General features: G+C 39.0%; 1 protein-coding gene across 1 annotated transcript; it reads left to right on the forward strand.

Annotated features, from left to right (window-relative positions):
- The first annotated feature begins 3,741 nt into the window (after positions 1 to 3,741).
- Positions 3,742 to 9,514, forward strand: LOC115377019 (histamine H2 receptor). Its single transcript, XM_030076876.1, has 2 exons — positions 3,742 to 4,701; positions 7,814 to 9,514. The coding sequence occupies exons 1-2, from the start codon at positions 3,903 to 3,905 to the stop codon at positions 8,122 to 8,124; spliced, it is 1,110 nt and encodes a 369-aa protein (XP_029932736.1). The 5' UTR covers positions 3,742 to 3,902; the 3' UTR covers positions 8,125 to 9,514.
- Positions 9,515 to 12,348: the final 2,834 nt, after the last annotated feature.

Here is a 12,348-nt window from a genome sequence, read left to right on the forward strand (position 1 = left end):
TGCTGAGTGCTGGCTGCCAGCTGCCCTCCATCAAAGAGCTGCAAGACACCGGTGTGAACAAAGGGCCAGGAGAGATGGCCATGGACCTTCCCCACCCAGGTAACCATCTGCTTGAGAGACAGTCCTCTGAGAGACACTGTCGCTCCATTAAGTCAGCACATACCCACAGGTGCTTCCCAAGCACTGTCACCTCTGCTGCCCTGCACCCCGTCGAGCAGTATTATCATCAAATGATTTATTATATCTGTAGCAGACAGTCTGACAATCTTGCACTTTGTACAGTGTCTGGAATAATCATAAAAACATGTATAAGTAGAAAAAATTTGCATAAGTAGAAAATAAGTACAAATAGAGGAAGTCAAAGTAGATTCCTTGTATGATGTTTCTTGAAAAAGAAAGTATCAATAGAGAGAAACTTGTGCAGCACTTCTCAACAGACTGTCATGAATTAACATGATTTGCTGTCCTACTTGAGAACAGATCAGTGAAAGCATTGTCAGCAACACCATTTATGACAAAAAGGATATGTGATGCAAGCAAGACATTTAATTCAGTGATGCAATATAAAGAGAAAAAAATGAAATACAGGTAATGTGGGGATCAGATAAATATAAAGATATTTGAGCTCCAAGTTGAACTTCCCCCGGGGAGTCCTCCTGTGGCCCCAGAGAAGTCCTCTGGCTCTTTCACTAGCTTTCCAAAGACTCCAGTAAGATGAGTGTTTTTACCACTATGTGGGACTTTATACATGAAGTGCTTTATATACAGCACAAATAGGATGCATAAATATACAGTCACCTATATGGCCCTGAGACACACAGCTTCTCTACTCAACAACCACAGCCGGATCCCCAGGAGAGGAACAGACAGCGATGTGCCTTTGATATATGTGCTCGTCACTGTCCTAATGAGCAGACTCCTCCTGGTGAAGTCCGACAGAGCCTGCAGGAGAGGATGGACATGACGCTCAGCCTCCTGGGTTCATATTCTCTCTCTCTCTCTCTCCCCTAATGCACTCCTCCATCCATCCTCATTTCACTCCGCAGTCGCTTGCATGGCCCTCACCTGATTCTGTCTCATTTTAGATACATGTGGAGGCACTACACCACATGTGTCAAACTCAAGGCCCGGGGGCCAGATCGGGCCCTGGCACAATTACATCTGGTCCGCAAGATGATTTTTGATTTTGTAATAATACTGGCCTGGTTTCATATTGCCCACAACATGGATATGATAACACTGATAAGTGGGAAATTCTTTTTTGTAATCATAAGTCAGCCTGCTTATACTTTGATTTTTGACTTTGAAATACTTTGGGATATTTTGATCAAATTGTGAGTTTAACATGAAAAGATAAGTTTTATGTACATGTTTTTACCCACACATGCCAGAGATGTGCATGTGTGGGTAAAAACATCTATGACTGTAAATTTCTCCTCAATTAAATATCACTTATCTGGTTATTTTTTATTCAGTGAGATGAAACTATTAGTCACTTGAAAGGATCTGCCAGAAAAAAGGAGTGACGCAGTGGACTCTTTTTATCTAATTTTCCACTCTAATCAGTTTGGGTTTAGATATCCTTGTTCTGTTTTCTAGAAAGATATTTCTGGGGAGGAATGTTTCATAGAAAATTCATACTTGTGTATGAATCATAATTTTTTACACAGGAAATATTTTTATTTAAAGACTGACCACCTTTTGTCAAAAGCAAATGTAACCCCCGTTTGGCTGTCGAATTGGTTGTGATTTTTTAGCTGGATGCAAAATTAGGCAAAAAATATGAGGTAAAGATACTAAAACCACATGTTGGATAACCCAGTTCATCCAGGCCTGTGAGTTATTTCACATGTTGAATTTAGCAACAAAGTTTTGTAGGAAAATAAGAAACTGAAATAATGTGATTCAACAATGTCCTTTTTTTTTTTTTTTTTTTTTTTATAAATCTGCATAGATCATGGTTAAAAACCAAGCAAAATCTAGAAAGACAGCCTTCAGCAGAGTGCATACCTCTACCAACACTATGCAGCTCTCACGATGTGCCACTTCCATAATACACTGTCATCATGCTTTTAATTGAAGATGTTTTTTATTTAGTAAATTCTAACATTAAACAGTTATCTGTGTGTGGTTGATTTCAGGAGTATTTCTGGAGTATTGCTGGAGTTATGCTCTTTTTTGTGATAGGCCACACCCACTAGCACACCCTTCCTTACCCTTTGACCGAGCTTCCCACAGAGTCATGCCATGCTATGTGGATCTGTTTGGAAGTTATGGAAATGTTTCATGATAGGCCATGCCCCCCTTTTGGCCAGTTGTCACGAAAGGTTAATCTGCTCTTTCTGGCTCATGACCAGCCTTTCCACAAAATCATGCAGTTTTAAATGAATCCATTCCTTCTTGTGATAGGCCACGCCCATTGCCAGTTGGTGTAATCAGCTCTCTCTTGCCCCATGACCAAGCTTTCCACAAAAATATATTAGGTTATGTGAATTCATTCCGAAGTTCTGTGCCTTTTTGTGATCAGTGACGCCTATCGCCATGCCCCATTGTGACCGGTCAGCATGAAAAGTTAATCAGCTCTTTTTTGGCTCTTGACTAACCTTTCAACAAAGTTTCGAGCCAATCCATTCATAACTTTTTGAGATATCCTGCTAACACACAAACAGACAAACAGATGGAGCGGGGTGATAACATAACCCAAGTCCAACTCCATTTGTGGAGGAAATAAAAGGTTAGAAGCTATCCCGGCATACATTGAGCAGAGGGCAACTTAACATCCTGGAAAGGTTATCATTTCATCAGAGCATTCATTAATGTGTTGTGGTAATGCACCGAAGGCCTTATGGTACATCACAGCTTGGTTCTCCTGTGACACCTAAAGTGCAATAAGATTACCATTTCAAAGTACCACAGGAAAGTGAATTCTAAACTCGTCCCACAGTGCTCAGAGTATTAAAAGCCTCTGAAGCCACATTTGTGCCCCCACTGGCAAACTATCACATCCCATCAGAACTTTCTATCCTGTCTCGGCCATACTCTGTAATCAACTTGTCTGCTATCTTGTCAAACTGCGCACTGTCCCTTCAAATAAGTAAATGAATGAATACATTTCCATATTAATCACCCAAAAACAATCAAAACTTTACAAATGCCACAATACTACAGAGCATTCCACAAACACTACAGCCACTTTTCCCCAGTGGGAATAATTAAGGTTTACCAAGGCCAAGGCCAACCTGACATGCTTACAATAGGAAATGGACGGTGCTACTTACAACTTGAAACCTTTAGGCCCTGCAGTGTTAGGCTCTTTACCTAAAAAAATGGGCTACACATTACTTTCCTCAATACTTATTAGGGGGCAGGAGTTACATGGTCACATTATATCTCCAAAACAGAGATTACATCCTGTATTTTTTTTTTCTTTTCATTTCTTTTAATAGCCTTTATATCGAATGTTGTTATATTTTTCCTTGATAAAATCTGCCCTAGGCTTTCCTGTTTGTTCTTATTCCAGCAGCTGACAGGAAGATGACAAAATCATGTTGGGGGGTTCAAGATAATTCCGCTTCATCGTGATATTTAAATGGGTAAAAATTATTTGTTATTATCATTATTAAAAAAAAAAAAAAAAAAAAAAAAAAAAAAAAAAAAACACACACACACACGCACACTCTATTAGCAACTGGGATAAGTGTTAAAGTTACTGTGAGGTATTTCCTCCCCACAGTGATTGCCACAATGCCACAGGTGCGCTGCTGATTGTTGGGGTAACAGGACTTGCGGGGCTGTACGGCTGCTTGGTGATAGACAATCCACGTCATTGCTTGGTGCGTACTTGTATTGCTTTCCAAATATATCTGATTTGTTTGGGACCGATGCCGCTGTGAGGGGGAAATATGTATCCGACGCTCAATTTGACGTGTGGGGACTCCAACCTGTCAAGTCCGGAGGCTCAGAGGCTGCTGGAGCTGTGTCACCGGCCCGTCAAGGTGGCCATCATATCCGCCCTGGGCGTCATGATCACTGTGGGAAACATCGCCGTCCTCCTGGTTATCGCCTCCTCTGTGGCCGGCTGGTCAAGAAACTCTAGGTATTTTCTGTTGTCCCTCACTGCGGCAGACTCTGCGTTTGGACTGCTGGTCATGCCCTTGAACCTCTGGGTGAGTTTGATGAAGGACTACAATGAGGGTCCGGACGCTCTGTGCCACATCGTGGCCTTTTGCAACGCCACAGTCTACTCCACCTGCATGTACACACTGGCCACCATCAGCCTGGAGAGGTTTCTCGCAGTGTTTTACCCGCTCAGATACTCCTCTCTGATGACCAGGAGGAGGACACTGCTCTTGATTGCATTCTCCTGGTGCTTTCCTCCCTTCTTACTGTTGCCCATATCATTTCCAGATGGCATTATCGAGGTTCACTTTTCCACAGCATCGCTGGTCTGCAACCCGGCCTACGCCACAAACGCCGGCTACTCTCTAACCCTGACTTGTTTGATATTCTTCCCCTGCTCCATCCTCATGACATATGCTAATATGAGACTGTGGGTCGCCGCCAAGAGACAGAGGCTGAAACTGCGCAAGTATGACGGTGGTCGTCGCAGCAGACCTGACGTGGCATCCCGGGTGCTGGTGCCGGTGATGACAGCCTACTACACCTGCTGGACCCCCTGCATGGCAGCCATGATCTACAACGGTGAGGAAATTGTGATTAATTGATTATTTATTCATTTATTTGCTTGTTTTTTGTTTGTTTATTTATTTTATCTGCAATTCTGATGGCAATATTTTGTATTTATTATTTTTAGTATAATTTTTATTTTACGTTTTTATTTAATTAATTTCTTTATGTGTTTGTTTTGGTGGGGACCAAACCAAAATGGCTTATATATATATATTTTAATTTATTATTATTATTATTATTGTTGTTGTTGTTGTTGTTGTTTGTAGTAGTAGTAGTAGCAGTAGTACCTGTAGTGGTAATAGTAGCAATAGCAGTACTTTTAATGTTATTTTTTATTTCATTTTATCTTTATTTATTATTATTAGTATTGTTTTTTGATGTATGTTTTTGTTTTACTGATTTGCTTTGTTTGTTTTGGTGGGGATCATACTGCAATGGCTTATAAGATTATTTATTTATTATTATTAGTAGTAGTAGTAGTAGTAGTAATAGTAGTAATAGTAATATCGGTGAGAGCAGTATTATTATTTTTATTTTTGTCATTTAATTTTATTTTTATTTATTAGTAGTAGTACCATTGTTTTTTGTTATTTATTTGTTTATTTATTTAGTTAGTTAGTTAGTTAGTTAGCTAGTTAGTTTTGGTGGGGACCAACTTGAAATGGCTGTAAGATTTATTTATTTATTTATTTATTATTATTAGTAGCAGTAGTAGTAGTAGTAGTCATGGCAATATTTTTTATTAGTAGAATTATTGTTTTTTGTATTTTTTGTTTGTTTGGTTTTGGTGGGGGCTAAATGGAAAGTTATTTATTTATTTATTTCTACTGTTGACATTGATTGAATATGACTAAGGCCTTTTTCCCAGACTCTCCACCAGCCTCCTAACAAAAGGTTGGTGAAAGGTCACAGTGGGCTGGAGGTCACGCTGAGCTGAGTCAGTGTGGCTGTGGCTGTATACTTTGTCTGTGGGCTGCAGTTGGTGCTGGCCATTGTGAGGACTTAATGAATATGCAAATAGGTATGAACTTGAAGGAGCTAACCTTAAGCCGGGGCAGAGCTAGTGCTGTAATAAAATCAAGGCAGAACAATTCAGCTTGCAGTGGCTGGAATGATCCCACCTTGCAGCCATTTAATCCCCATCTAATCACGTCTGTCAGTCAAAGAAATTAACATTACAGCTCCAAATGTGATGACTCTGTGTACATCCAGATATTCTAAAGTAGATGTCTGTTTTACGGCTTTTCTGTGAATAATATCTCAAACTGCAATAACCATAATATGATAATACCAGTAAAGATGAGGGCATCCTGGTACACCTCACCAAGCCTGCTTACTGACAAATGCACAGGCAGATATTTGGCTGCTGCTTTTTCTGCAACAGTGAATCTAGCACAGAATCATATGAATTACAGGTCACATTGGTGACAGTCATTTAGTGTGTTTACAGATCCCCATGGGTGCTACATCTGGTCCTGGCTGTGACAGAACATGTGTTGACTGTTGATGAAGACTAAGTGATAATGCTAAACGAAGTATGGCTTAATTTTAACTGATGCACTCTGTTAATTAGTATATCCAGCTGGATAGTATCAAATACTTATAGCTCTATGAAAATCACTTTAGCCAAGTGTTTGTGTAGCCAGGTGCTTTAAGATGAGTGGATTAGCATTGCAACAGCATCCTTCATGTTCCCTGTTTATACACAAACAGGTCCAGTTTCCCTGCAGAGACTGATATGTATGCATGAATTATTACTCTTTGTAATCACCACATGAGCACATAGGAAACAGCACATTAGACATGTTATTCTCCACTGTTGGATATATGTAATATATTGCCCACTGCTGGGATAGTTTGTTTATTAACTGACTACTGGAATAAGGATTGTCAGGCAGGAGATACTTTGTTGGTCGACATTTTCAAATTAAAGGGCTGTTGTTGTCAGAGCCAGTGGACTTTGTTGCATTTAGCTGTCAAAATGTACTTGCCACCTGTCTCGCTGTGATGTGCACTCTGTTTGAACAGTCTGCGTTATCTGGCTCTGGCATCTCCCTGCACCTGTCAGTACTGCCAGAAACTTCAGCCGCTACCTGATCCAGCACATATTACAATGTCGATGGGGTCAGACACCCATAGCTCAGTGCAATTACAAACATTATGGGGAAAAAATGCAGGCAGAGATTGTTCAGAAGCAGCAATGTTAGTTGCCAGTTGAGCAGCACATCCAGAAAAAACATTTAGGATTCAGCTGACATGCAGCATGAATTTTTTTTGGGGGGAAAGAAGGAAGTATTATGACACAAGTGAAGTGTTGTTGTGTCAAGCTTGAGTGAATATCTAACAAAAAAATGTAAAAAATGTACACTTTCACTACTGTCCTCATTTAAATAATGTATGTAATGCAATTTATATCGGGGACATTCTTTGAGATACAAGCCTTTTGTTTTCAACCTCACGTGGTTTAAAAAAAAAAAAAAGTCAAATAAAAGTTAGGGATTTTTGAAAATATTGCAGACCTGCTTTTTTAATAGCTTAGTGAAGTTTCTTATGCCCACAGAGGTGAGAGGAGAACACAAAAGTAACACCACCTGTGCTACTGTGTCTTTTTAAACAAGTCTGATGACTGCTGTCCCTTTGAAAATTCCTCCACAGATTTCAGTGAGGAAATTAGATGAGAAAAGTAGCTGTTGAATGTATTAATGTCATTCTTTAAGCTTTGTAGCTGAACCTACAGTTTCAAGGTTAGTTTTATAACTCAGATCTTTGTTTACTTGGTTTCATTTAGACCAAGAATGTGCCGCATACTGTCTAAGTTTTAAGAAGGAAAGTGGAGTCACAGCCGAATATTTTCAGCACCCTAGACTGCGGTACCGTTTGCAAAGAGGGCTGTAATTAATCTGATAGGACTGAAAATCCTCTGTGAAGCTGATGGTCTTCACTTTAACCTTGTGCTGCAACTCATTGGCTTTGTACTCTGCACATTAACAATAAAGTTGAATTTAATCTAATCTAACTTGTAACCCATTCTGTTAGAAAAGATAAGCTAAAGTCCATGCTATTAAATAAAATCAAGAATTTATTTTTTGCAAATAGTTATATTCCCATGTTGTCTGCCCCACAGCAATCTCAGGTAGCAGTGTACCAGAGTGGGTGGAGTTTGTGGTGGTATGGCTTCCAACCTCAAACGGTTTCCTCAACTGCATCTTCTACTTCTGGATTAACCGCAGCTTCCGCAGGAAATTCCGCCTCATCTTCCAGAGGCTGTGTCTGGCTCTCTGCCCCGGCTTGGCCCGCACCCTCGGATGCTGCACCAATCCACAGGCGCTGTTTGTGCTGGGAATCTTGGATAACAACAACAGTCTCCAGGAGCGCTCTTCCAGTGTTTCCTCCACCTGTACCCTGTACACCCTGGCCGGGGACCTCCACATCTGAGCATCACCGTTGGCATGGTGAAGGACTTTTGAATCATCTCCCATATCTCTGGCAGGGCTGATCAAGCCACCGGCCTCCCTGGCGTAGTACAGAAGACATCGAGCGTAACGAACAGATGAACAGGTCACATAGTTGCAGTGCAGACTGGTCAGTGCTGAGACATGGCAGAGCTGTCAGGCTGTGATTGATGGCAAGTCTTTGAAATAACCACTGTTCACTCTCCATCATCTTAATCTGACCTATTTTGATTTTTTCTTTTTTTTTTTTATTTTGTACAATTTTCAGTTTCAGTAACAGTGTTCTGTTGAATAGAATACATGTACAATTTATAACTTATATGGATTTTTTTTCTTTTTTTTAGTTTTACCATGCAAACAGTATTGCCAGTGTTGTTTACCCATGCACTCTGAAAGGAAGCCTCTTAATCCATGTTTTAGTTATTTTATATTTAACTGACCATACATAGCAGCATAACCTGGCTTCCCCTACTTAATATGTAGCTACCTAATCAATATTTTATGGTGTGTGTTGAATATTTAGATTGATTACCTCAGTCAACATAATTCACTTCAAACATTTGATATTAGTCTGTGAATTCATCATAAGAAATTGATATTTAGACTTCTGTTCACCTGAGACATTTAGTAAACTAATGTCACTGGCTGATGTTACAAGCACTTTGAAAGACAGAGGCCATCTAGCCCTTTTTCAATTTAAACTGCAATTCAAAGACCTTGACATATAACAGCTGGGTGAAGTTAACCTTTAAGTCATAGCATTTCAGTGTATGTGAGGAGGAAAGTAATTAAGCAGCTACACTGTAGAAAGGTCACCCAATTTGTGGCTGTGAGAGATAACTCCTCCATGTTTTGGTAACTTCTGAGAGTGTGGTTGTTTATTTTGAAATATTACACCTATAATCTACCTCTCTACAGTAGGACATCAATTTGGCAACGTTCATCTCGTCACTGGCCAGCTAGAGTTTGCTGTCATGGAGAAGCTTGATTTACATCTGAGGCTGATGACCAGGATCTTTCTGTAACACTGGACATGAAATGCTCATTCTGCAGAAGGTACTGAACAAGGTACAGAAACTGAAAATGAAACCAAGAGTTTTATTCAGCTTATTTTAGTCCTCAGGATGCTGTTTGCCTGTACCATCATTAAAGTTTGAGCACTGGAAATGTGACCGTCTGCATAAAATGATAGCAGTTATAAAAATGTGTTGAGCACATGAGAATATGCCATTTTTAGAAAAAGAATGACTTTTGTAAATGACTGATTTGTACATAAATAACAATTTATTGTGTTTATAAAATACTAATTTGCAAAGATATTTTGATAGTGGATTGATTTTTGAATGTTCTGTGAAATAAAGCTTTACGCCTTCAACTTGCAATTTCATCAACTCAGTTTACGTGTTGATACAACTGTTTCATACAAAAAGGATTTTACTGAATTATGGGAATTGAAATCCATTTACTGTTTTTGTTTATTCAAGTAAAACATGCCTGTAAATTATTTTGATGATTTTCAGAATGGAAGAATTTGAATGTGTATATTCTGATTAGCTCTGAAGCTGTATCACCTCAATCTGTTAGTGCAAGTTCTGCTGCACGGTATTACAGGGGAGCAACATTTAATAACCTGCAGGCAGGCTTGGCTGTAGTGTAGGCCTGTTGGCTGTCAAAGGAGTGGTAGAGAGCAATGTAACTTCCTGATATGACCTGGGTTTCATAAAGATGTTCAGTGCTCTGACAGCGTGTTACTGCATGACTTGCTTCCCGGTCAGACATACAGCGTGGCTGGCTCCAACACGAGCAGCAGCATGACTGCTGTAGTGCTCTGTGGTTTTATCTCCAACACCTAGAGCCACATTTACACAGCAGAAACATCTGCCACACCAGTGGACGTATACATTTATTACATTTCATTATTGTTCATTTTTTCTTAGATTCTTTAGTAAATGAAAGGTAAAACGCTAACCTCATCATTTAATTCATCCTACAACATTTGTTCACAACCTAAAGTAAAGAAATTGTATTTAATTCATTTGCAATTACCAATAAGGGAGAAATGAAAAGATTCATAAAGGGTTTCAGTACAATCTATTACTCTCTGTGAGGCAGTGGTGTAGAAAGAGGGATTGAAATATCTTAATGTGTAGTCTTATTACTGTCATGTACTGTAGGCCTTATGCTATTCAACATAGAAAAGAATTTAAAGGAATTTTGCATGTTTAGCATAATATCTATAAAATGTATGAACTTAACATCTCTGCTCATCTTTTCCCAAAGCAAGCAGTTGTATTTCAGAACTCCAATGTAATTTGTCATCCATTTTCTCCAGCTATTGATTTCCATTCATTCCACGTCAATGTGAAAATGAACTTTCAGAGACTTCAAATTTTTTTCAGTATTCCAGTGCCATAATAAAGTCCTCCACATTAGTTTTCCTAAAAGCAGCAGCACTGTTGAGTTTTGATGACTTGAAACGGGGAGGAGTGATATGGCCCCTCCACTAGAAAATAGTCCCTGGAAATGTTCCATGAGCTATGAATGGCAATGACTTTGTCAGCAGATTTTAAAATCTCATTCTAAAATCCATAGTACCCTACATGTTTTGCAAAATAGTTTGTTACGATGTGACGTGGGTTAATTGCAGTAAACAGGCCAAACATTCCAAATGAACAGGCATGGTTCTTGATGAGCATCGAGTTTCAAGTCTCTGAGATTACAGAAGTCAGTGAATAACTTAGAAATAAGGGCCAACAATCCCAGATTGGAAGTAATTTATCCATCTGTGAGGGGTTGTCTAACTTGCGAAGGAGTTCATAGTTCCACAAGTTCACTCTGACAGAAGGGGGATGTTGTGTTGTGAGTGTTGCGGGAACGGAAAGAACATTTGGCAATAAGTCAGGAGAGTTGAATATGTAATGTGTCTATTAAAACTGAAACATAAAGCCTCTGCAATTACATGTGATTACGCTGTTGACCTCTGATATTAAAATTAGTTTATGGGCAAACATTTGATGTGACATTGGGTTTTAGTAATGTTTGCTCTCAATCTTCAATTTCTATAATTTTGTATCTGATGAAAAGGTCTCACAATGAATCGTTTTAATTGGAGTATGCTAATTACTACCTACCAATATAATGTTATATAACAGATTTTGCCATGGGTATGGAGTTAAGAGTGCATTCTTGAAAATAATGAGAGAGGATGAGAGCATAATGCTTTGGCTTGTGCATCCTGGATGGGTGATAATGAGCCTCATTGCATGCCTAATGTTGCCTGCAAAATCATGAAGCTCTGTTTGCTGTATAGCATGGGCAGCACATCATGTTGGCGAGCTGATCATATAGACAAGTCTCACCGACCTAGTTGTGTGAAAACGAAAGTAGTCCACAGTGATGATGATGTATGCCAACATCTATGTGATACGTGAAAAGTTATGACCCTAATGTGTCAATCTGTAATAGAAGACTTTATTAACATATTTATGTATTTCCATGTGATGTAGGGATATTTCAATGTGATGTCGGGAAGTGAAGAAATTAGATTGACCAGAGAGGGAAAATAGTTGTACATGGCATCAGATTTCACTTTAACTTGTGAATGGCAGGTGAAATTAAGCTTGTTTGTTCAGCAAAAACAGCTGGATTTCACTCTTTTATGCATATCAGTCCTTAAGAGAATCATTTGAAAGAGTTGTGAGTGTTCCTTGCGGGAGTGTTTTAGTGAAAGTTTTGGTAATTGTCGAAGCTGTTAGATCCTCTGAAGATACCCTGCGGAGAGCAAATTCATCATCGTTTCTCTAACCATATGCTGATGCATTTTTAAAATGTCTCTGTTTTTTTTCCTCGACATTTAAGACAGATGGAGCTTTACAAAAACAAACAATAAAGATAGGAATGCAAAGCAGAGGCAAACAAACAAACAAAAAAGAACAACCTGTGGGATTATAAAGTATCCTTGTAATTTAAAAATGCATTTTCATGATCATGCTTATCCATCCCATTAACATGAGCAAAACTAAATTAATTACTAAAGCGACATTAATAGTCAGATTCCCATCTGTTCTCTTTAGACAATGGACTCCGTGTCTTTTCCTGTTAAGCCAGTTGTGTTTTCCAAGATATAGTAATGTTTGAGAAGTGACTGAACAATGAATGAAGCTCTAATTTGTGTTTTAAATGTCAAACATTTTCCAAATAAGAAAAT

The sequence above is a fragment of the Myripristis murdjan genome, chromosome 3 (genome assembly GCF_902150065.1).
Source record: "Myripristis murdjan chromosome 3, fMyrMur1.1, whole genome shotgun sequence".
NCBI classification, from domain to species: domain Eukaryota; kingdom Metazoa; phylum Chordata; class Actinopteri; order Holocentriformes; family Holocentridae; genus Myripristis; species Myripristis murdjan.

What these genes read in the sequence shown, in the direction of transcription:
- LOC115377019 (XM_030076876.1), top strand. Translation starts at nt 3,903, where the DNA reads ATGTATCCGACGCTCAATTTGACGTGTGGGGACTCCAACCTGTCAAGT. An exon ending in GGCAGCCATGATCTACAACG is followed by an intron (nt 4,702 to 7,813) that starts GTGAGGAAATTG and finishes TCTGCCCCACAG; the next exon opens with CAATCTCAGGTAGCAGTGTA.